The 21,393-nt window shown below is 39.2% G+C and overlaps 1 protein-coding gene across 2 annotated transcripts; it reads right to left on the bottom strand.

The window, feature by feature from the left end:
• Positions 1-239: 239 nt before the first annotated feature.
• Positions 240-11,544, bottom strand: ZNF800 (zinc finger protein 800). 2 transcript variants are annotated; one of them, XM_065648534.1, is made up of 5 exons: positions 11,463-11,544; positions 10,687-10,797; positions 8,374-8,469; positions 4,638-4,781; positions 240-2,287 (listed from the first exon to the last, which is right to left on the bottom strand). In XM_065648534.1, the coding sequence occupies exons 2-5, from the start codon at positions 10,745-10,747 to the stop codon at positions 522-524; spliced, it is 2,067 nt and encodes a 688-aa protein (XP_065504606.1). In that variant the 5' UTR covers positions 10,748-10,797; positions 11,463-11,544; the 3' UTR covers positions 240-521. The 2 variants fall into 2 exon arrangements, with proteins under 2 accessions (XP_065504606.1, XP_065504614.1); XM_065648542.1 differs by having other exon boundaries at positions 10,687-10,794; positions 11,463-11,537.
• Positions 11,545-21,393: the final 9,849 nt, after the last annotated feature.

Raw genomic sequence — 21,393 nt, 5'->3', positions numbered from 1 at the left:
TGTCCTTTTTTTTGACAAGGCATATACAATACACATTAAAATTAAAAAAAAAAAAAAGCGCAAATGATAATGCCAATAAGTTAATACAGATTTTTTCTGTCAACAGCTTTTACCTTGAGTACTTCTTCAACTGGGTCATGGAGAATTTAATTAACAGGTTAAGTTATTCAAACCAAACAGAAGTATTGTTAATTTTTAAAAATTACTATTTAAAAAATCTACTTATATTAGCCTGATTACAATAGATGCTTCGAGACAATTTAAAGAGTTGACTCAGTACAGTTTAATCTATATTCTATGCCAACTTCCTACAATGACAAATTTAGAAATTAACTCTTTTCCAAAACACTAAAAACAAAACTTAATAAACAAATTTGACAACTACCATAGTATTTAAGCTGCTAAACCATAAAATCTACGGAAAAATATGTTTTCGGCAATAAATCAACAACAGCAAATGAAAGGCAGTGGTTTTGTTGTTTTCTTTCTTTAAAAAGAGACAAACCACTTTTTTTTCCCCCTCACCAGACAACAGCTTTAGATCTTGTACTTCTGCCTTTGGTTTTATTTTCTTCAGGTGAATGAGATACATTTGCTTTGTGGGTTTTCTTATGATGTTCTAGAAAAGCTTTTCTGGCAAATGCTTTCCCACACTTATTGCATCGATGCAGAGAAAAGTTTTTTGTTACTTTTACTTCAATGCCAACATCAGCTCCTTCATACTTTTTATTGGGAGAATTAGAGGTGACATCCTGTTTTGAAACAACCTGTTTTGTTTCGTCCCTCTGAGGGCCTCTTTTTGTCACCTTATTTAGAACAAGATCAATTGGCTTTTTTATTGCTCTAATTTCTAAACTTGCAGTTATTTTCCCAAGGTAGCGTGGTGACTTTTTATGAACTACAGTTATATGCCTTATCACATCACGTTTGCGACGTGTTTCATAAGAGCAGAGTGGACACCTGTAGTATTTAACATAAATGTTATTTCCATCTGTGTGTAATTCAATGTGTTTTGTCAAGTTCTGTTTTGAAGTAAATTGGCGTTTACAGAGTTTACAGTAAAGCTGCTTGAAGTCAAAGCCAGCTGAAAGTTTTGGCTTCCTGGTTTTTTGCTGGCCACCTGCAGCAGATGCATTGCTTGATTTAGAGGTTGATTTAGTGGCTGATTTAGAGGCTGACTTAGTGGCTGATTTAGAGGTTGATTTAGGATTTTCGGGGTCCTGTTTAACTTTATTTTTCTGTGCTGACGGTGTGCTCTTTTTCTCGTTTGAATGATTTGTTCCCTTTAATTCATTCTGTGGAGAAAGGGCAACAGAAGGGGGTAAAGGTTCTACAGAATCTGCTGGTTCAACTTTGACTTTCATTTCTGTGCCATTGGCAGTACTGTTGGGTCCTTTCTCTCTTTTAGAGTTCTTTCCAGAAAGAGTTATCTTGTGAACAATTTGCATGTGCTTTTTCAGCATTATTTGTGAACTATATTTTCTCTTGCACAGAAGGCATTTGCATGCAGTTAAATTGTATTCCGCCTTTGAAGATGACTTTTGTTTTCGGGTCTTGAAAGTTTTTTTCGCAGAAACTGTATCCAAGAACAAAGGTTGCCCAGGCTTTGTAGCTATATCGGGAGTAATGGAATCCCTTCTTAATCCTCTATGAACTTCATCAAAATGCCTCCTTACGTTGGCTTTTGTAGCAAATGATTTATAACATACGGGACAACTTCTACCTAATGCTACAAGAACATTCTTATTTCGTCCTTTCGCAGAGCACTGATTTGGTTTCTTTTTTGTTTCTATGTACTTCTTTAGCTCTTCCATCTTTTTTTTGTGCACTTTTCGAATGTGCCGGCGTACACTGCGTCTGGAATGAAATTCTTTCCTACAAAGGCAACATATCAACTGGTGGCCAAAATCAGAATTATCCGCAGAGTCCAACTCCAGATTTTCTGTTGGAGGCTGTTCTTCAGGTGTAGGTATCACCTTGTTTGTAACGGGATCAGCAGGAGGTAACTCTACAGTCTCCCCAGCTGGGACTGGGGCCGGAGTTGAAACGGTCTTGGGTTGCTCAGTGCTGGGTTCCTGTATCTGTACTTGAGCTTGATCAGGGGTACTGCTGCTTTCTCTGTTCTCAATTGGGCTATCAGTCCTTGATACATATTGAAATACAGCATTCTGATTAGTCTCTATAGGTTCTAATCTAATTACATATTCTTGCTTATCTACCCTTGGGTAGATTGCTTCCAGGAGGTCGTTTATGGCTTGACTCTGTTTATCATTTATATCCGGGAGGTCTGTGAAAAGAGGCAAAGGTATTTTTTAATTATTTGGTAATTTCAAATGATTTAAATTTCAAAGTATCTTTTAACTGCTGTGTCAACTCAGTCAGGAAATTTGCACAAATCCTGTATTTGTACTATTTTTCTGACCATTTATACTTAGACGCTTTGAATAATAATTTTTATAACATCAGTACAAACAACTTTTTAACTAAAAGCCAATGCTGGAAGTACGTCCTTCCAGTGTGCTAACGTGAAAGCCACCTAAACTAAAAATTAGTTTACCTAGAATTAAACTGTTCTTTAAAATCTGTGTCAATTGCAAAAATAACAGCATACAACTGAGCTTGTTCTGCAGGAGTGCAACGAAGCCTGCAGTATCATTAGAAACTGATTTTCCTACTGCTGGAAACAGGCATTCTCAATAAAGGAACCTAATTCTGGAAATAAGCTCTTCTCTATGAATTCTGAACAGTCCTTAAGAAAGAATGAAACATCTGTGAAACCTGAGCACTGCATGGAGATATGAGTAGATTAGAGAGAACTTCTGGGGCAGGTAAAGATTTTAGTAATACCAAAGCAGTTAATGAGCTGAGTGATACAGTAAGATAGTAAACATTAAGGACAGAAAAATCCTGTATTATTCATAGTAATTTTTCAAAACAATAAAAACTGAGCCAAAGAAGTTATTTTAAAAAATAATAACTTCACCGAGGGTCACCAAAGGTTCATCCTGTATTCTTCCCTGATAACACATTGGAGCAGACTCTAAAAGCAAGAAAGAAAAATATGGGGATCCTCCTTGTTTGTCTGATGCCACTAAACTTCTCAAGCTTAAGTCTGCCTTTGAAGTACTGTTTTCGTACACCTAGTTTACAAAAGGTTTATTCAAATGCTTTTGAAGCGTTAAGATTCTTGGCTACCACAATGTTAAGCAGTGTTTTTTTTGTTTGTTTTACCAGAAATACTGATAATTTTACTGTCTGGTAATTTTGGTGGATACCCCACTGTTTTTGTATCATGAAAAAAAAAAGAAAAACAAATGATTGCTCCCATTTACCTTCATGTCATTCATGATTTTACAGGCGTCAGTCTTATCCTGGTTTTAAATGCCAAATTAGTTCAGTGATGTAATTCCCAGGACAACACGCTAGGCATCTGAACTGGCATAACTAAGAAGCCAGGGTGCTGAAGCAAAAAGGTAAGGCACCAAGATTGTACAGTTCAAGATTATTCATGATGATTTCAAGATGTGATTCCTGGTAACAGCTAATTAAAAACCCACACTTAGGTTTGTTCCTTCCACACTGCCAGCAATACATGAGAACAGTGTCAGCACAAGAAATACACTGTTTTGTTACTCAGAGCCCATCTTTTAACACCAAATTTTTAACACCTTTTGCAGTCAGTTTCAAATGGGACCTTGCTATATATTTTTAACAAGAGTAAAAAGTCCTTCCTATTTTATAGCACCTTTTCAGACCATTTAATGACTACACTAACAGAATACATCTCAAAGAATTCGTCAGGGAATAGTCTTTGGAATTTTTAACCATGGGGATGCTGAACTTTTATTCCTACCTCTTGTTCAATATCTTTTAATTTTATTTATTGCAAAAAGCTCCTACTTTATTCAATAATTGTCATACTCAATTTTATATAAAACGTAAGTATTTATTTAGTTTTATTCAGAGCACATAGCAGTGTAGCAGTATTCTCTTCATTTGCACCCCTCCTAGTGAACAGTGCACTATGAAAGCTAACCAGCCAGCTAAATGAAGGCCACAATGTCAGGAGCTGGCCAGGAAGTCCTTAGAGTATTCTTATTTTGCTTCGAAACTTTTGCACCTGAGTCAGATGCACTTCTAACCTTGCTTTGAAAGTACAACTCATCCATTTTCACAGAAAAGCTCTGTGACTCTCTGCAGCTGGCCAGGAAGGTGACAGTACTAGTCTTCTCACCTCCTTCACTACACTAGCTGACACAATGTGTGAAAAGAATCACCTGTGTAAATCTCTGTTGGTTCCTAATTTTTGAAATATTGAGGCAGTACCTTCCACAGCAAAGACAAAAAGACAGGAAAGAAAAAGGGGAAGAAGGAATACTGTTAACAGTGACACTCTTCATTAAAAGGTTAGATGTGTAAATTAGCTATCAAATTATGACATTGACATGGGTCTTGGTTGTTAAGGCATAGTAAGTCAGTGCTGTAGCTTTGCTACCATAAAGGTGATCTACATATGTTACTATTGAAATTTAATTCCACTTCTTTTTTTGCATTTTTTTTCTGGTATGTTTGATACGGAAAGAGAAGCTTCTCAGCTTCAGAGACCTTTATTAAATATTTCAATTAGTAAGACTTACTATCATCCATCTGGAGACTTGGAGGACAATAAAACTTTTTATGAGTAATTAAATTTGGTAATCCTCTGAAGAGACTCCGGCACAATTTACACTCAAAAATGGTGTCCACATCTTTCAACAAGATATGTTTAAGTTGTTTAGTTCCTGTAACAAAAGAAATGTTACACTTAAGGAAGGTTTTCTGTTCATCTTTAAATTCACATCATCCCGTGAAATGGAAACATTTTAAAACATGACAATTATAACAGCATTTTATCTTGCGTCAATGCTATTTCATTGCACTGTAAGTTTATGAAACATACTTCAAGTTTCACTATGAAAACACACACACAAAAAAAGGAAAAAGTCAAGGATTCTGCACATTGCAGTTTACAGGGAGAGCATGATGTTTTACAATATAACTAACAGCTAACGTTAGGAAGGAGCCCATATTGCAGTATCTGGTTGCTGCAATACAATTGCTCAACAGGAAAGAACAAGCACCCAGAGCATCTAAAGAAGCCTGCCATATTTTTTCTTTAGGCTTATCTGACAGTGCTAAAAAAGCAAGATATATAAAGCTATTTCATGTAAAAATAGCACCCAGTAAGGCAAAAAACTACAGAGCATATAATAAAACAAAGAGAATAACTAACTGGTCAATAAATGTTACTACATCTAGGTATCTAACCCAAGATCAAGATGAGGATGCTCAGGCAAGAAAGTAGAACTGTAGACATGTTTTCAGCCTGCTGAAAGGAAAATACATTTACTTTAAGTCAGCAACTTTTCTGTTAAAACATGGTGTGACAAAATGTGCGGGTTTTCCAGACTATTATACACTGTATATTAAAAAAAACCCCACACAGATGCAATTTCATCTTGCATTGTTGAGGTATTCCAGCTCCTGCCTTGCTTAAACCAAAGGATCCAGAGTTTGTTACACTTCAAACTCACTCCTTCATTTCTCATCTCACAAACACTATGAACATAATGCTTAAAATTAGCAATGGATTAGTAAATGATAATATTTACCCACTCCAAACTGGAAAGAAACACTAGCTAAACAAATTTAGCTAATTTCTCTGTCTTGATTTTTTCTTATAATGGAATAAATCAGAATTAATCCAACAAGCAAAAAAATATAATGAACTGGACTAATAATAAATAATATCACAAAACTGAGAAATAGCATCAAGACACTCTTCAAGCTGAAACAGAAATTTAAGTTTTCTGTGATCATAGATACTTCTCTTAATACCTTTCAAAGATCAAACTCTGAGTCACACTGCAGAATTATTTCCTAAACAAAACTCTTTCAAATATTGATAATTTCATAACAACTAACAGTTCTTCAATATGAATGGGCCTTACCAAGGCAACTTTTTATTTCTTGGTGTAATAGCAGTACTGCAATTTTTTTATTTTTTTTTTTTTTTACAACTGAGTTTTTGCAAAGCACGGTGTCTTCTTCTTGAACAATTGCTTAAAAATGAAGCTACCACCCACTTTCTGTCCCCTCCTAAGCCCCTCCTGATCTCCAGCCCTGGCCTTCTGTCTTTTCTTCTCACTGCTCTTCCCTCAAGCGTTACTAACCTCACCTTCATCTGACCTGCATTTATACAAACAGACTACTAGACAAATATTTAGATTTAGTGAAAACTCCGAATTTAAAATTATACAGAGTTCCCCCAAAAGCAAGTCTTTTACTCAGGTCTCACAGACTAACATTTGAGTTTCTGCATATAAAGAAAATCACTGATGAAAACCCAGCTGAATGAAACTGAAGATGCTCCACGTGGATAAAATTCTAGTAAGTTACCAAACTATTAATTCAAACAAAAGACCTCCGATTTGATGACAGCACACATTAAACCAAAATTCAGCCACACTGCTGATGCATGCCCCAGCCACAAACCCCTCTCCAAAACAAAACAAAAAAATCATCTCAGTCTCTGCTGTTTCCCAATCAAGGGACACACAAGTCCCTCATTCTCTCTCCTGTTAATACTGACTGTTCAGTCTTTCTCCATTCAGGACTGAAATCCAAATTATTTGGCTTTAAAATTACTGGGTGAGATTTAAGGATTTATGACATACTGGAGGTCAGACTAGATGACACGGTAGTCAGTCTGGCATCCAACCTTCCTTATGCAACTATGAAGCTTTTCATTGGTAGGAACAAAAAAAAAGTATTGGTCCTTTTGAATTAAGCTGTAGACCTTTAGAAACTTCTGGAAACAGCAAATAAATTTAAAACATCCACTAGTTTCATGGACACAGAGAAAAAAATAAGCATGTCCTTATTCTTCACCAACTGCAGTCAGTCTTCTGCCAGCATATGCTGCCCCCAGCTCTCTGAAGCCTTCTCTATTTTGTAGTTACATCTAATTGGGGCAGGTGATGCTTTGTCAAATTCTGTTAATATTTGTGTATGTTGAAGCTAGAATAACATCATAGTCACAAGAACTCTGCACAGAACATTGGTTATTACAAATATTTCTCTGGCAGAAATACCAAAGTTTATGCCTTTTGCAAGAAATTTCATTTTTGGAAAGAAAGAAAATCTAGGTTCAAATTCATCTGTTATTTTTAATGCTTTGCATGACACAAGCTTCTGCCAGAACCACTTGAATAATTATGGACAACACTCTAGATTTAATCTCTACTTCTTTACCACAAGAATCAAAATAGTTTCTTTCTATAATGAAAAGTTGCCTGTTCAAAACTAACCAGTAAAATCTTGGTCTAAGTCCTTTTGCCTTCTGTCGAATTTCCCTAGCGCAGATGACTGAAGGTGGCAAGGTAAGCTATCAATTTAACACCTGCCAACAAGGGCAATCTGGAAGCAGCCAAGAGACACAGTACTCGCAACTAGTTAGTGCTATTACCAGCAGAGATACCATTAATCTGTTTCACAAGAATGACAGCCGCCATGCATATCTGAGGCCTTAGGCAACCTCATCCAAAAACACTTCCTATAAAAAAGTTTACTAATGACGACTCTTACATCAAGTTTTCCTTCTGTAAGAAGTTGTTTAAATGCAAGTGGAGAACATAAACTGAATACTGTGCCATTCTACAAGACTCAGCCCAGACATGCATCCCATTACATAGTAACAATGATTTATACAGGAAACGTTTCATATACATAACAGCTCTATGTGGGAAAATCTAGAAACATGTAGACAGTAGCATTAAAGACATTGTTTTTGAGCTGTTTCTATGCTTCTGATGTAGCAAACCAAACATTTTATTTTCACAGCTGTTGGTACAAGAACACAGCAGTTATTACAAAAATTAAACAGAGGTTTCAATCATCTCTGGCATGCTCACCCAAACACTCAGTTGTTATTCTCAGGTTCATTGCTATGGATTGCAACTCCAGAAAACAATCAAGGAACAACTTAAAAGTCACATGATAAAGCAATTCTAAAAAGTTCAAGGTAAACACTACATTTTTTCATCTTTTCAGGAGTTTTAGGATAAAGTCTCTAATAAAAGCAGGAGGGATGATATAAACCAGAACAAACTAACTTTTTTATGTTTTTGAAGGATGACTATACAGCGGGAGCTGTATCTTCACTACTTTAAATGAAAACCCTTACTAAAAGAACCAGCACTTAATACCAAAAACCTACAAATATTTTGCAACTATGCAGGAAGTCAGGTGCTGTGTTTTCTTAATATATGACAATATACAATATATAACTCTCATAACAAGGTAACAAACTTCTTAGGAGTCATAGTTTCATACCTGATCGAAAACACTCAATGATTTGTTGAATACCAGATTTTGATGTTTGCAGAGGCCGCTGTAATAATGGAGGGTCACCAGGTTCCAATAGACGCACTGAAATACAGAAAACAATAATAAGCCATTAGAGAACAGTCAGGTGATTTTTATTAGTTATGGATTTTCTGTGCATGCAGTAAACTAGTTAAAAATAAAGGCCAAGACTACTGTAACAGTTGTCTTACTCAAAAATTTTCATCTACACCGAATTTTAAAAGTCAACAATGAATTTTCCAGCCATGATACCTTCTGACATTTTGCTGTCATTTTGATTATTTAAAGAAAACGTGTACTCAAAGCTACATGTATCAACACAAAACCATATAAATATACAAAACCAAACTGACCCATTAGAAATCTCTGTCAATTAAAGAAATTCCCCAGAACAATCTACCTGACTCTGATCGTTCAAACCAAAACAGATGCACAAAAAAGCACTATCAAATATTGTACTTCACAGCTTACAATGCAATTTCAACGTTGTCAGTAGACACCTAAGCACTGAAACCAAATCTAAAGTATCAATGATTAGAAAAAAGCACAAGTATATCTAAGTAGTATCTACCACAAATAGCTATTATAATATTTTTAACCAATAAAACCATATTCAAGAAATGCTAAAGTAAACTGCTAAAGTAACACCTTATTTCTGAAGTTTCATTCCACATCACAATCTTTGTAAAATGTATTGAAACTAAAATATTTATTGATCAGGATGATTATTAGTTATTCCAACACACAGTATTTATGCATATGAAAATTAATAGCATTCCATTACTGTATATGCATGCAATTGAGCTTTGCCAGAGGGAAAACCAAGTTTAAATGAATAAGAGCACTTCTTCAAGAATGTATTTGCAAAATCATTAGCTCACTTCTCATTGACAAAATTACTAGTTTTGTAGTTTATAAATTGGCTCCTACCTTAGCCATTTGATTTAGTTTTCAACCCCATTATAAGGTTTCCATTTCTAAATGAAGCATTGAGCATCTCTAAGAAATTTATTTGTAATAAAGAGCAGTAGAGGCACAATATAAAACTATTTAGAGATATGAAATGCAAATAGATTAAATACATTTTGACAGGAAAGATGTTCTAGAAGATGCAAGGTAAATTCGAGCTGAAAAGAATGACAGAATGAACACTCCACCCAACTACGCGGGCCTCATAATATACTATTATATATACGAACACATAACGACCGTTACAAATCAGTTAATCGTTTGGGGATCTCTAACACAATGATACAGTGTATTCTACTAGCCTATTCCTTATTATTCAAAATAGTATTTTCGTTTGTATACTGCTGCTAATATGCACAGGCAGCACCCAGTGACATCAAGAGGAGTGAGGCACATGAGGCCAGACATAACACATCACTGTTATTTGTAAGACAAGAAAATTATTTTAGCTTTTTTTAAACATTAGAACAACTCAAAATTATTTAATCTTAAGCACAAACAAATGTTTCTACTAGATGAACAATACCCACTGTCAAATTACATTTAATTAAAGGAGCATTATCGAAGTTGCCATGCTCACACCTTCAACTATTAATTCCCTAAACTGATGCCTTTCTTTTCAAAACACAAGTGAAAGCATCCAAATAACAGACTCTACAACAAGGCAACAAGAAAGGAACCAAATGTCCTTTTAGGCTACCAATTATAACAGTAGGCAGAACAACTACAAAAACATCTAGCAAGTTGGCTGAACCTTCAAAGTATCCATTATACTTTCCACTGATGGCATCTTCCATGTCACACTGCAGTGGAATGCAAACAGCCGTTTAAGGACTTGGTGGGTTTTTTTCTCCTCTAAGAATAAGATCTTCAAGTTCATCAAACCTCAACCAGAGAAGATGTAAAGTAAAAACATAAAGCGCAAATACAACAGATTGTCAGAAACGCCATTTTAAAAAACAATCAGAACATTACACTTTTTGGAAACAAAAAGGCCAGTTGTTCTACACAACTTCTTGCCTTCATCTGGTTACAGCATACAATGCGCTTGTGGGGGCTTGAGGATTATTGCACATCCTGCAGGAATTGAGAAACTCTCTTCCTAAAATAACTTTAATATATCAGTTTGATTCCCTTCCAACCTGGTATTCTGTGATTCAGTGATATAGAAAAAATTTCCAAACAAAACTCAGAAACTTTTTCTATCCAGAGCTATCACTAATGATGCACATTTGCAACATCACAACAGTTTCAAAAAGCTTTTAAGGAAGGAGATAAGTAAAGCAGCCAAAGCACCACAGGCCACTGTACCTGGTTCACAGCATCCATGGTGAGGGTGGTCAGTCTGACAACACTTGTCCCTTAGAGGCATTTTCCGTGCACACGACCTACTTTCCTTCTACATCCAGCAGCTCGTTTCTGCTAAAATAAGCAAATTAACTGTCAGTCCCGAGGTGCAGGCGGCTCGGGGCAGCGTTAACCTCGCACCCCCACTTCCCACAGCGGCACGGCCGCAGCAGGCCGGGAGGCAGCGGCACCCTTCGCGCACAGAAAGTTTCCATTGTTTACCGCAGGTCTCACAACGCCCTCTGCAACGGCCGCCGCGCCGAGCCCGGCCGCCCCGCTCCCGCTCGCCCGGGCCCCGCCGCCCCGGCCCGCCTCGGCCACGCGCGCCCGCCTCGTCTCCACCTGCGCCCCGGCCGGCGGATGGAGCCCCCGGCCGCCGCCCTCCCCGCCGCGCCGAGCGCAGCCACCCGGCCCCGCGCCCCCTCAGCGGGCGGCTCCCGCCGCGCCGCTCCCCCGCCGCGCTCCGTCCCCACCTCCCAGCCCTCCTCCCGCAGCCCCGCCGCCGGGACCGCGTCCCTCAGCTCCGGCGGGAGCGTGCGCAAAGCCGCGTCCCCGACAGCCAGCGGCCGCCGGGCCGGGCGCCCCCCGCGGCACTGGCGGAGCCGGAGCCGGGCGCGCCCGCCGCCCCGCCACGCGCGAGGCCGGGCGGGGAGGGGCGGGCGGCAGGTGACAGCGGGCGCCAAGCGCCGCCGCCGGGACGGGGAGGGCGCGGCGGGAGCCCGCGGCGGGCGAGCCCCTACCTGGGAGAGGACGGCCGGCTTCCCCCTCCCCGAACAGAACTTTATTCGCCCCTGTCCCGCCAGAGCGGCAGCCGCTGACCCCGGAGCCGGATGGGCAGAGGGGCAGGAAGTGACTGCGGCGGTGGCGGCGAGGGGCCGCGCAGTGCGCACGCGCCTCTCCCGCCGCCCTCCCGCCCGGGCGGCACAGGTGCCGGGCGGCGGCACGCGGCGGGGCGGTTGCGGGGCGCGGCGGCCGTTGGGCGGCCGCGCTGTGGCGGTGACGGCGGCGGGACGGCGCGGCCGGGCGCTCCCGCCGATGGCGCCGCGGAGGCGGCCTGAGGCGGAGCGGCTCGCTGCTAGGGCTCGGTGCCGCGCGGAGGGCTCGGCGGGAACCGGCGCCGGCCTTGTCCCTGTGGGGAGAAAGGCTCCTGGCGACGCTCTGCACACGCCGGTGATGTGCAGAGCTGCCCGCAGGGCACCGGTGCTCGGACACCAGTGGGAGCAGCCGCCATCACCTGAGGTGGCATTTCTGCCCCGTCTCAGCCTGGTTGCCTTTAGTACAGTTTAAAAAAAAAAAAAAGTTCTGGTAAATTCATCACGGAAGAAGGTTGACCAATGTTTTAAACGCCTAGAGGAAGGACTCCTTTTCTAAGAGAGATTTCTGTAATGTCTATTTCAAATACTGGCAAGGTGATGTTGGGGTGCTGTGGTGGATGCCCTGGCAGCTGATGTCTCCAGATGGGTTTCCACAGGGTGACTGCCTGGTCCTGCGCTCCGACAGTGCACTTCTCTTAGCAGCTGGGGCTGGCCACAGGTAATGCTCAGTTTTTGCCGAAGGAGAGGACATGACTGGGACTTCTTCCTCTCACACAAAAGGTTCTATCACTTAAGGAAAGCCTTTTGTAGGGAAATTAATAAGAACATAATTACTGAAAAAAATGCTGAGCGATGGTACAAACACAGAAACAATCTGTCAAGCCTTGGCTTGTGATAGAATCACCTCTTAATGGAGGTGGGATTTGTAGTTTCAGACAAAGTTCAAAGTCAACTATACTGTCCCGTGTCAGAGTAAAATGCCTCACTAACACTGTTTCTCAAAACCAAAATTGAAAGAGCCTGCCATGTGTGACCATCAACTTAAAAGCAGTAGAGTCTTCTTTTAAGATACGGACATTGATTCCACCAATAAGTCTTGTATTTCTGAAGCAGCAGGAGGCCAATTTCAAACTCCATAAATTCCATTTGAGCTTTGGGTAATGAACTTAAGGCATCAGAGAACAGTTCAAACAGCCTACAGCCCAGTAGCATCTTAACTCTGAAGTACAGCAGAAGTCAATTAAAACCTTCATGTTAGGCATCCAAATGCACGTCTCTGCATGTATCCAGAGGTGATCTCATCTTAATGAGCTTAGCTGCATCCTGAGCTCTGCTGTGTTTTAGACAAAGGTGGAAGAGGCTTGAACTCCACCCAGCCATGCAGCTGCATTCAGCCCATGTATAACACACTTGGGTAAGTCTGCAAAGCTTGTGGGTAACAAAGTGCAAGGAACATAGTTCTCTTTTTCTGCACGATAGCTTGCTGACTGTTGTACTTGCCCAAGAACTAACAAACTTGGAGAATTAACATCCCCCACCTCCTAGGAGAAGTGAATGTCGGGTTCAAAGTAAGATCACCTTCCATTCTTGCTCATGCTGCTGTGCTACAAATGTTGAACTAGTAGAGTAACATAGCTTAACTTTGCATCTTGGTGATTTACCATGAACATTAGTAGCCTTATTAGCAATGTATTTTTATTGAGTGATCAAAAAATAAGAAAGAGAAAAGCAACCTGCATATCGTAAACTTAGCAATGGAAATTCAGAAACTTTTGGTTGTATTTCAAGTGACTGAAGAAGTTATAACAACTTTTGTGAATGTCTGAATGCCACGAGCTAGCACAAAAAAGAAGCAAACTCTGTTGTTCATTTTCTGATAAACTTCTGACAGAAGGAGTAACAGGGGTCTGCTGACCTTTATTGATTTCTTACAATACATTCATCTCAGTCTCAAAAGGGAGAACTGCTTCACAGGTTTCCAAAAACAATCATCCAAAAGTCCACTCCTGCCTCAGAAAAGTCTTGGCAAGGCATGCTGTCTCCAAAGGTGGGCTATCCAGTAATGGTCCTCCACCCATTCCTTGAACTTTACTGATAAAATCTAATAAAATTGCTCTAATGTCAGCCCCTTTATGGAGACAATGCTCAAAGAGAAGACAAATCCAGTGCAGCTGAACCACTGCATGGAACCAAGTGTTGGAGAATAAGAGTGCCTGATCAGATCAGTGGCAACAGCGTTCCTCAATTCAGCACCTCACTGAGGCATTTTTTAGCATGCCAAAGTCTTTTGTGGAGTTCCAGCTCACTGTACAATGTTTTACTGTGGTAGCTGTCTCTTAAATGTTGAGTTACCTTGATACTAGCTTATAAATGTCATCTCCTAAGTGCAATGATCAAAGACTGGAAAAAGCAAAAGTATATTAGTGCTACGTTTGCCAATTCTGTAACTGTTCATTCCTCATCAACTTAAAAAAATAATGATTTTTTTCCTATCGCATGCACAATTTTAGATATAGGCCAACCCCTGTATAAAACTATAGAGTAATTTAGGTTGGAAGGACCCTCTGGAGGTCATCTTGCCCAGCTTCCTGCTCAGAACAGGGCTGTCTTCAAAGTCAAATCAGATTGTTCACAGGCTTGCCCTGTCGAGTTTTGAAAACCTTCAGGAGTGGAGATTCCATAACTTGTTTGGGCTTCTTCGCCTGTGTTTAACCACTGTTATTTTTTTACTCCTTATATCCAATCAAAATTTCTTTTGTTGCAATTTACAACCATTCCGTCTTGTCCTTTTCCTGTTCACCTCCAAGAAAAGTCTGGTTCCACCTTCTTAATAACCTTCCCCACTTAGGTGGTGAAGTATAGCGATTATATCTCAATGTTCTCCAAGCTAATGCAACTGAGTTCCTTCAGCCTCTTGTTATGTCACATGCTCTAGCCCCTGGAACCATCTTGGTTGCCTTCCTCTGGACACTCCTCAGCTCGTAGGTATCTCTTGCATACTTGGAAGCCCAAATTGGACTCGGTATTCCAGATGTGGCATCACAAATGCCAAGTAGAGGAGAAGAATCATTTTCATCATAAAAGACAACAAGATGGGTTAAGCAAAATTTGCCCTTTTGCCTTCCCCATTTCCAATTAATGTTAAGTACTCTACTATTTAGTTTGTTGCGGGAGGTGGGGAGAGTGGAGGAGTTCCTTATTTTTGGAGGATGGCCAAATAGCAGCTGAAATCTTAATCTATTTTAAATGCATTTTCATAACGTTCGTGTTCCACTCTTGAGGAAGACCAGAAAACATGGACAGTGTTGTGTGCATGTATGAATCTCAGTAACTTGGTTGACCTTGTAACTTGTTTGTGGATGAAAGACTCTACTCTGTATATTGCTATGTTTAATTCATCATGTAGTTTATAATGTAACCAATTAGAGCTGTGGGCAAGCAAATGTACTCACACTTTGACCAGTCAGATAGCCAGTCATGTGCAAAATGTCTCTGGTACAGATAAAAGTTGCCAGCACCAGTCAGGTAGTTCCACCTGACCTAGCAGAAGATGCCTTCAGGAGGATAATTACAGAGTTCTTTCAGCCAGTGACTGGCCATTGTGTATGAGAACTTCAGATCAAGGTACCAAAGATCCCAGTAAAGCTCCCTTCACAACACACTACTGCAGTTGTTCATCCAACAGGATAAAATAGAGCTAAGGTCCAATTTGAGTTTCATTGTATAAATGAATAACAAGCAGATGATGTTGCCTCACTTTGAAAAATGGAATATTCTTTCATTAAATATGAATGATACTTGGAATCCATAAATACCTTATAATAAAACGTACTGAATAAAAATGGTGGGGCAAAACCTGGGTAAACTTTCCTTTTGTCTTACATAGTTAAGAAAAGAGTCAATGAAAATAAAAGAGCTTTTTAAAACAGTTACAATTCTTCAAACAATCCTTAATTACCTTGTATCCAGTGAAGAGGGACATTCACGGCTACACCACATACAGTGTTAAAAAGTACAGGATGCTCTTCCAAATAACAAAGATAAGGATGAGAATCCTTTTGAACCACTTCATGTCAATTCTAGGCATAAAATATAGTACATTACTAAGGAGGTTTTTTGAGTTTGGCTTTTGTTGTCTCGCTAATGTTCTCAACACAACCAGCAAACTGAAACAGCATCTTTATTTATTCATTGCCTTTGAAACAGTGAGATGTTTTGAACCAAGACTTCTGTTACAACTTGATGGCAAATTTTTTTTAATTGTTTCTCTGTTGTGGTTCATGGCTTTGAGAAACCCAAAATTCAGAACCATTTCTCTTAGTTACTGGATTGCGCTTCCAAAATGTATAATGAAGTATTCTAGCAAGGGAAGTATCTTTTGGTAGAGGATATCAAAGCATTATCTCTAATAGTTGTGATAGTAGGCTTGGCATCCACTGAGAGGTTTTGTTCTGCCAAAGGGCTGGTAGTAACACCTGCTGAGATGCCTTGCCATCTGTTTATACATCTAAGAGCTGTAAGATTTGATTAGCAAAACTTTTCCTCATACACTGTGATGACTGACATTTTTTTCTGTATTTGGGATGCATTTTGGATGAAGCACTTGGCTTCACTATAGTTTTCCCTAGGAGATAATAATTTGAAGTTGGAATGAATTAATGCTGTGATGCTGCGCTGAGCAGAGTTCAGGTTTGCAGAGACGAAGGTAAAGTTGCATAAACTCTGGAGGAACTCACATATAATGTGCACTAATCAAGCAGTGTCAGAAATCATAAAGTGTTTCACTGCAAATACAGGTATTCCAGCCTTCCACAATGCATCACTCTTTGTTTTTCTTACTGATTTGATGTGGCTTCATCCTGTGTTCTCACTGAATGCATCCCATGATGAACTGTACCTTCATAAACTCCAGATTAAACTAATTTTAGACATAGAAGACTGAGAACAATTCAAACTGTTTCAGGCATATTAAGACTCCTTTGTTAGAGTCTCTGTGTCCATGATGGCCAGATGGGTAGAACACTCACCAAGAAAGCAGAAGACCTTGATTTCTAAATCCCAAACTACTATTTAGAGACCCCTTTTGTTAAGTACAAGGCACAGTTCAATCAGGAATGCAAGAGCTGGGGGGCTAAAGAGAGATTAACAAAGACAGGCTGATTCTGTTGAGAATGCGATTAACTTAAGGAAGGGCAAAAACAATACTGAGTTCTGGTTGCAATTCCCAGTGCTGTTTGTTTATTTATATCCAATGATGCTTAAATTAGAAATGAATAAATAAGTCTTTAGAGCACAGACATGTTGACTTTCAAATAAAGGTGGGATCACTTAGACAACTCCAAGTTGTTTTTTCTTGGGTCAGTCACTACGAAAAAGTACATTAAGAGTTTTCTGTGCACTGCAAATGAAACGATGTGAACTAGTTCTTCTCATGGCATTTTATAAGTCAATACAACTTACAATATTCACAGTTTTAAACAGTGTATATTTATATGTCTTGTGGTTTTGAGGGAATCTTAACATTAAATTCAGTTATATTTGGATCAAATCTATATTTGCATGATTGCAATGTTTACACTATCCTTATAATTTAGCCTTGACAGTATCTTATGGAAAATCCCTGGGCTAGAATAATTCTGAATCATATTCAATAAGTATTCCAGTCTAAAAAGCAGCTGCATCTTCATGGTCTGTTCCCCAATTAAAACAAAGCTTCATTACCCTTTTGGGATAAAAATAAACTGCTATGTGTATTATCTTACCCGTAATTCATTTATTTACAAAGTTAATAAAACTCTTTAATTAATTAGACTTCTCATGGGGTCTAATTCCCTTCTGTGCTTTCTGGTGCACTACTATCAAGTTTAGCAATGGGAACAATTTGCAATTCATTTCTCCCCTAAGAGATCCTTGTCATAATTTGATCACAGATTCAACCTATTCCATTTTTTCCCCTTACACCCTTCAGCTTTGATTTCTGGTTGTGCAGTGACACAGCTTCACCTGGCAGCAGGAAAAACTTTCTGCCTTCCAAGTGTTTAGCCTGTGATTATAGCACTTCTTGTTCAGTCTCCAGCAAGGTTGCATGGGGACTGGAATCCAGGTTGCCCATTTCAGTGCTGCACCTTCTTCTGACAGTGGTTACAATACATACGTAGTAAATGCTTTTTTAAGAAAAAGTCTGTGTAGCTAGAAAACCTGAGAATAAAAGTTTTGGCAAACTACAGGTGACAAGAAGCGACTATTGTAATGCACCAAGGAGACATTCTGAATCATCAGATCCGTGTGGTCAGTAACCACATAGTAACCACATAGCTTGGGTAGTTTTGCATGCGACTTGGGCACTTGTGCCATTGGGAACTTAACCTCAACTAGCCAAGAAGTTCCAACATTCTCGTTTCCTCCTCATGGATCTGTAGCAGGTACAGCATGATTTGCAACTTTAAAATAATTTGTCTTGCATACCGTTATTTAAGAAAGGCATAATTCCATGTAAATATTCTCCCCTTCTTACTTTTTGTTCCCTTTTAGTTTATCGTTGTCTGCCTAGCTGGGTAAAAAAAGTATGCTTCTCACAGTACCAATAGTTTATTTAACAAAAGAATCTATCTAATCAAATATATTAGGAAAAATGAAAGTCTTGCTTACAGTAGTACATAATGAGTTTGCATCTTCTTACCACATTCAGTTTTCTTCCAGTCCAGTGACTTTTTCCCCGTACAGTCTTTCTGCAGAATGAACATAAATTTGATTTAATTCATGTTCTCATCCCTGATTAATATAATTAATACAAAATACAAACAGATATGCAACACAATGAGATGCATGCTTTTAGAAATCATTTAAGAGTTTAATTATACTTATGATATACACTAGGAAATGGAGGAGAATGCATCTGGATAAGGAGTTTGAGGCTGAATGCAGACCTGGTCTAGCATGCTGATTCACAGGACAATCATGTTCTGTACCACAGAGCGTATATAGAAGCTATTCCTATTTATGAATCTAGTGAAGTTTAAAATCACTCTAAAGCATTGCCAGCTGTCTCTTCCTTCTGTAGGTGGTGGCAAAGGATGCAGACTGTCAAAGACAGAAGAGAGAGGGGAGGGAAGAGAAGACGTAAGACTTCCTAATCCTTTCAGTGGAAAAGGTAAAGGAGTGTATTCCTGAATTTATCTCAAAATGGGCTGGTGAGGGGAAAGTACTGGAGAAAATTAGACAAGGGCATATGTTTCTCTGTGTGCACGCGTGTATGTACACATGCAGTTGTATGGATGTAGCATGGGAAGGGGTGGGAAGCAGTAGAGTGTAGGAGACAGTTCAGGGAAACAGGAGAGTGAGAGAAATATATCTGTGAGGAGTCTTGGAGAAGGAAAGTGAGAATGAGAGAGATTCATGAGAAGAGGGGAGAAGGAATTGGGAAATGCATAGGAAAGATTTAGAATGAGAGGAGGTAATAAGGTGCAATAGGTTAAAAATAATGTAGGCAAGACTGACAGGAAGAAGTAAAACAGAGAAGCGGGGGAAGAAGTAGGAAGTCAAGAAAGAAAGAACAAGCAGTAGAATTCATTAAGCCAGGCTTCCCGTGGTTTTATGACTTCTAATGAGATTGTCCTGTTTACTGACCATTTTCTTAGCATTTGTAGTAGAAGCACACCAGAAGCATAAACATAAGCATCCAGGCCCTGGGTCTAATCAGACCAACAGTGCTTAGCAAATCCAGATTATTTCTATTCAAAAACGAATCAACTATTTTCATAAGTGTATTTATACATGTGTATGTGTCTGTATGTAAACCAAGTCATACATTGCAGGACAATAGCAAACTTTTAAATTTTGTTTGAGAAATTCTGATTTTATTAGCAAACCTGCAAGACATTATTCAACATCAAGGAACAAATGCAAGTACTTTGAGGCATCTGGAGGCAAGCCATGAAAACAAACAAAAAAAAGAAAGCTGAATTTCAGAAATAATACTGTCAACAATCCTAGGAACAAGAAGTTGCAGAAATCCAAAATATAAATTAATTAAATGCAACTAACCCAATCAGCATAAAAATACTGTTTCATTTAAAGAAGGACTAGAAATGATAAATCACATGATGAAATGAAAGAAAAATGAAACCATGCATGACCTAATGAATACCAGTGATAGGCAGCTGATAAGCTAGTCTACATATGTCTAGGAGAAAGCATATCCATATAAATGAACTGAGTGCAGCTCTGCCCTCGGTGGGAGACTGATTGGGTTTCTCCACATAGCTTGTGGGAATGTTGTAACACTGAGACCTTGAGCACTCTGTCAAAACTGGTTGAAATTTTCAGGAAGGTTCCGAAGCTATTGGAAGACTCAGACTGACAGAATGTGCAACAGAGTAAATCTTGCTTCCTTTGGAAGTGAGGCTAAAACTGTAGAAAAGCAAAAAGAGATGAGAGATTTATTCAGATCGACAGTTGATTGCCACTACATTAAAGCTAAATGCAGTTTGCATTTGCACTGCAAATTAGATTTGCTTCTTGGATACCAGTACATGGCATGTCTAATTTGGACTAGAAGTTCAAAATAAAGGACATTTTCATTAAAATAATGTCAATGACAATAAACTGAAGGTACAAATTGGGAGGTACAGAGCACAACACGAATCTGGGCAAAAGAGACTGTACAACAAAAGTGACAGAAAAGATTGACACAAGGCTGTTCCTATTTCAGTGTCCAAAATCCATTAATGCATAAGAAAGATATATATAAGAAAAATCAGGAGTCAGAAGATTAAGAAGTGATAACAGAATAGTATTTGGCAATAAAAGAAGTGGGCAGTTACATCAGTAGCAACATATTTCAGCAGCCTCTGTTCGAGTTGGAATTAGACAGCAATGACAAATAGTCTCAAGGAATCAAACCTCAAACAGAGAATGAATCCTTACAGTGAGCAGGACTGATGTGCTCTGACGCTGACCTACTGGGTCTCTCTTTCTCATTTTGACAGTACCTGTGTGAATAAAATTTATGCTAATGAAACTGAACTGAACCAAGATGGGTGGAGGATATTTTGGCAGAGGATATGTTGTCCATGAAGGACTTCATCATGACTCTTGCTCAAACTGTTCTCGTGTGACAACTTTTACTAATTTTTAATTTTTTAATGTGTTAAAGAAAAGGTTGGTGTGCATATCAGCATTTTTTTCATTAGTCAGCTTGGCACAATTTTCCAATACTTCCTCAAAAATAACTTAGGATGTGATATTTAGTTGGTCACTCAGAATATGTTGTCCAAGCACCATGCCAGCTGCCTCCCAGATGAATTAATTCTTTCCTTTGCTTCACTTATAATACATCTCCTTGAACTACTGCACAGTTAACAATTGTATTGTATTAAGCAGTACATGTATTAGAGAATAGTTCTGGAAACCAAGTGAATGTGGTCTTATCACTAGTCTGGTGAACACGTTGTGTCTCCCAGCTTTTACTGTCACACAGAGGATATAGCATAGGCTGGGTCCCAGAAAGCTTGTGAATTTGGTTAGTTATGTGCAAAGAAATAAGCTACAGCCTACAGACGATTGTAGTAGCCCTGGGCTGTTACACAGCAAATGAATAGTTGGATTCCATTAATTCAGCATTGATGTTAACTCAACCTGTGTTATGAGATACAAACATTGGAACAGGGTAAATGCACTATTTGTACTTAATGAAGAGGAAAAAGACAAGCCAAGGATTTAACAAACCTGTCAGTTTACTTGCAGTCCTCCCAAATATTGAAGCAAGTAATGGAAGGCACTATTTTTAAGCATTTAGAAGATAAAGGGGATATGTAAAAGCCAACACATACCTGCCAAGTACAAATAATGTCAAGTC

The sequence above is a fragment of the Caloenas nicobarica genome, chromosome 1 (genome assembly GCF_036013445.1).
Source record: "Caloenas nicobarica isolate bCalNic1 chromosome 1, bCalNic1.hap1, whole genome shotgun sequence".
Classification (NCBI taxonomy): domain Eukaryota; kingdom Metazoa; phylum Chordata; class Aves; order Columbiformes; family Columbidae; genus Caloenas; species Caloenas nicobarica.
The sequence above is the reverse complement of the archived record's forward strand: the minus strand, read 5'-3'. Positions and strand labels throughout refer to the sequence as shown.

Excerpts from the sequence above, each read along its gene's own strand:
- ZNF800 (XM_065648534.1), bottom strand. The coding sequence starts at position 10,747 with ATGCCTCTAAGGGACAAGTGTTGTCAGACTGACCACCCTCACCATGGA. Across the intron at positions 8,470-10,686 it reads CCATGGATGCTGTGAACCAG|TGCGTCTATTGGAACCTGGT; the intron begins GTACAGTGGCCT and ends TCTGTATTTCAG. Across the intron at positions 4,782-8,373 it reads CATTGAGTGTTTTCGATCAG|GAACTAAACAACTTAAACAT; the intron begins GTATGAAACTAT and ends CTTTTGTTACAG.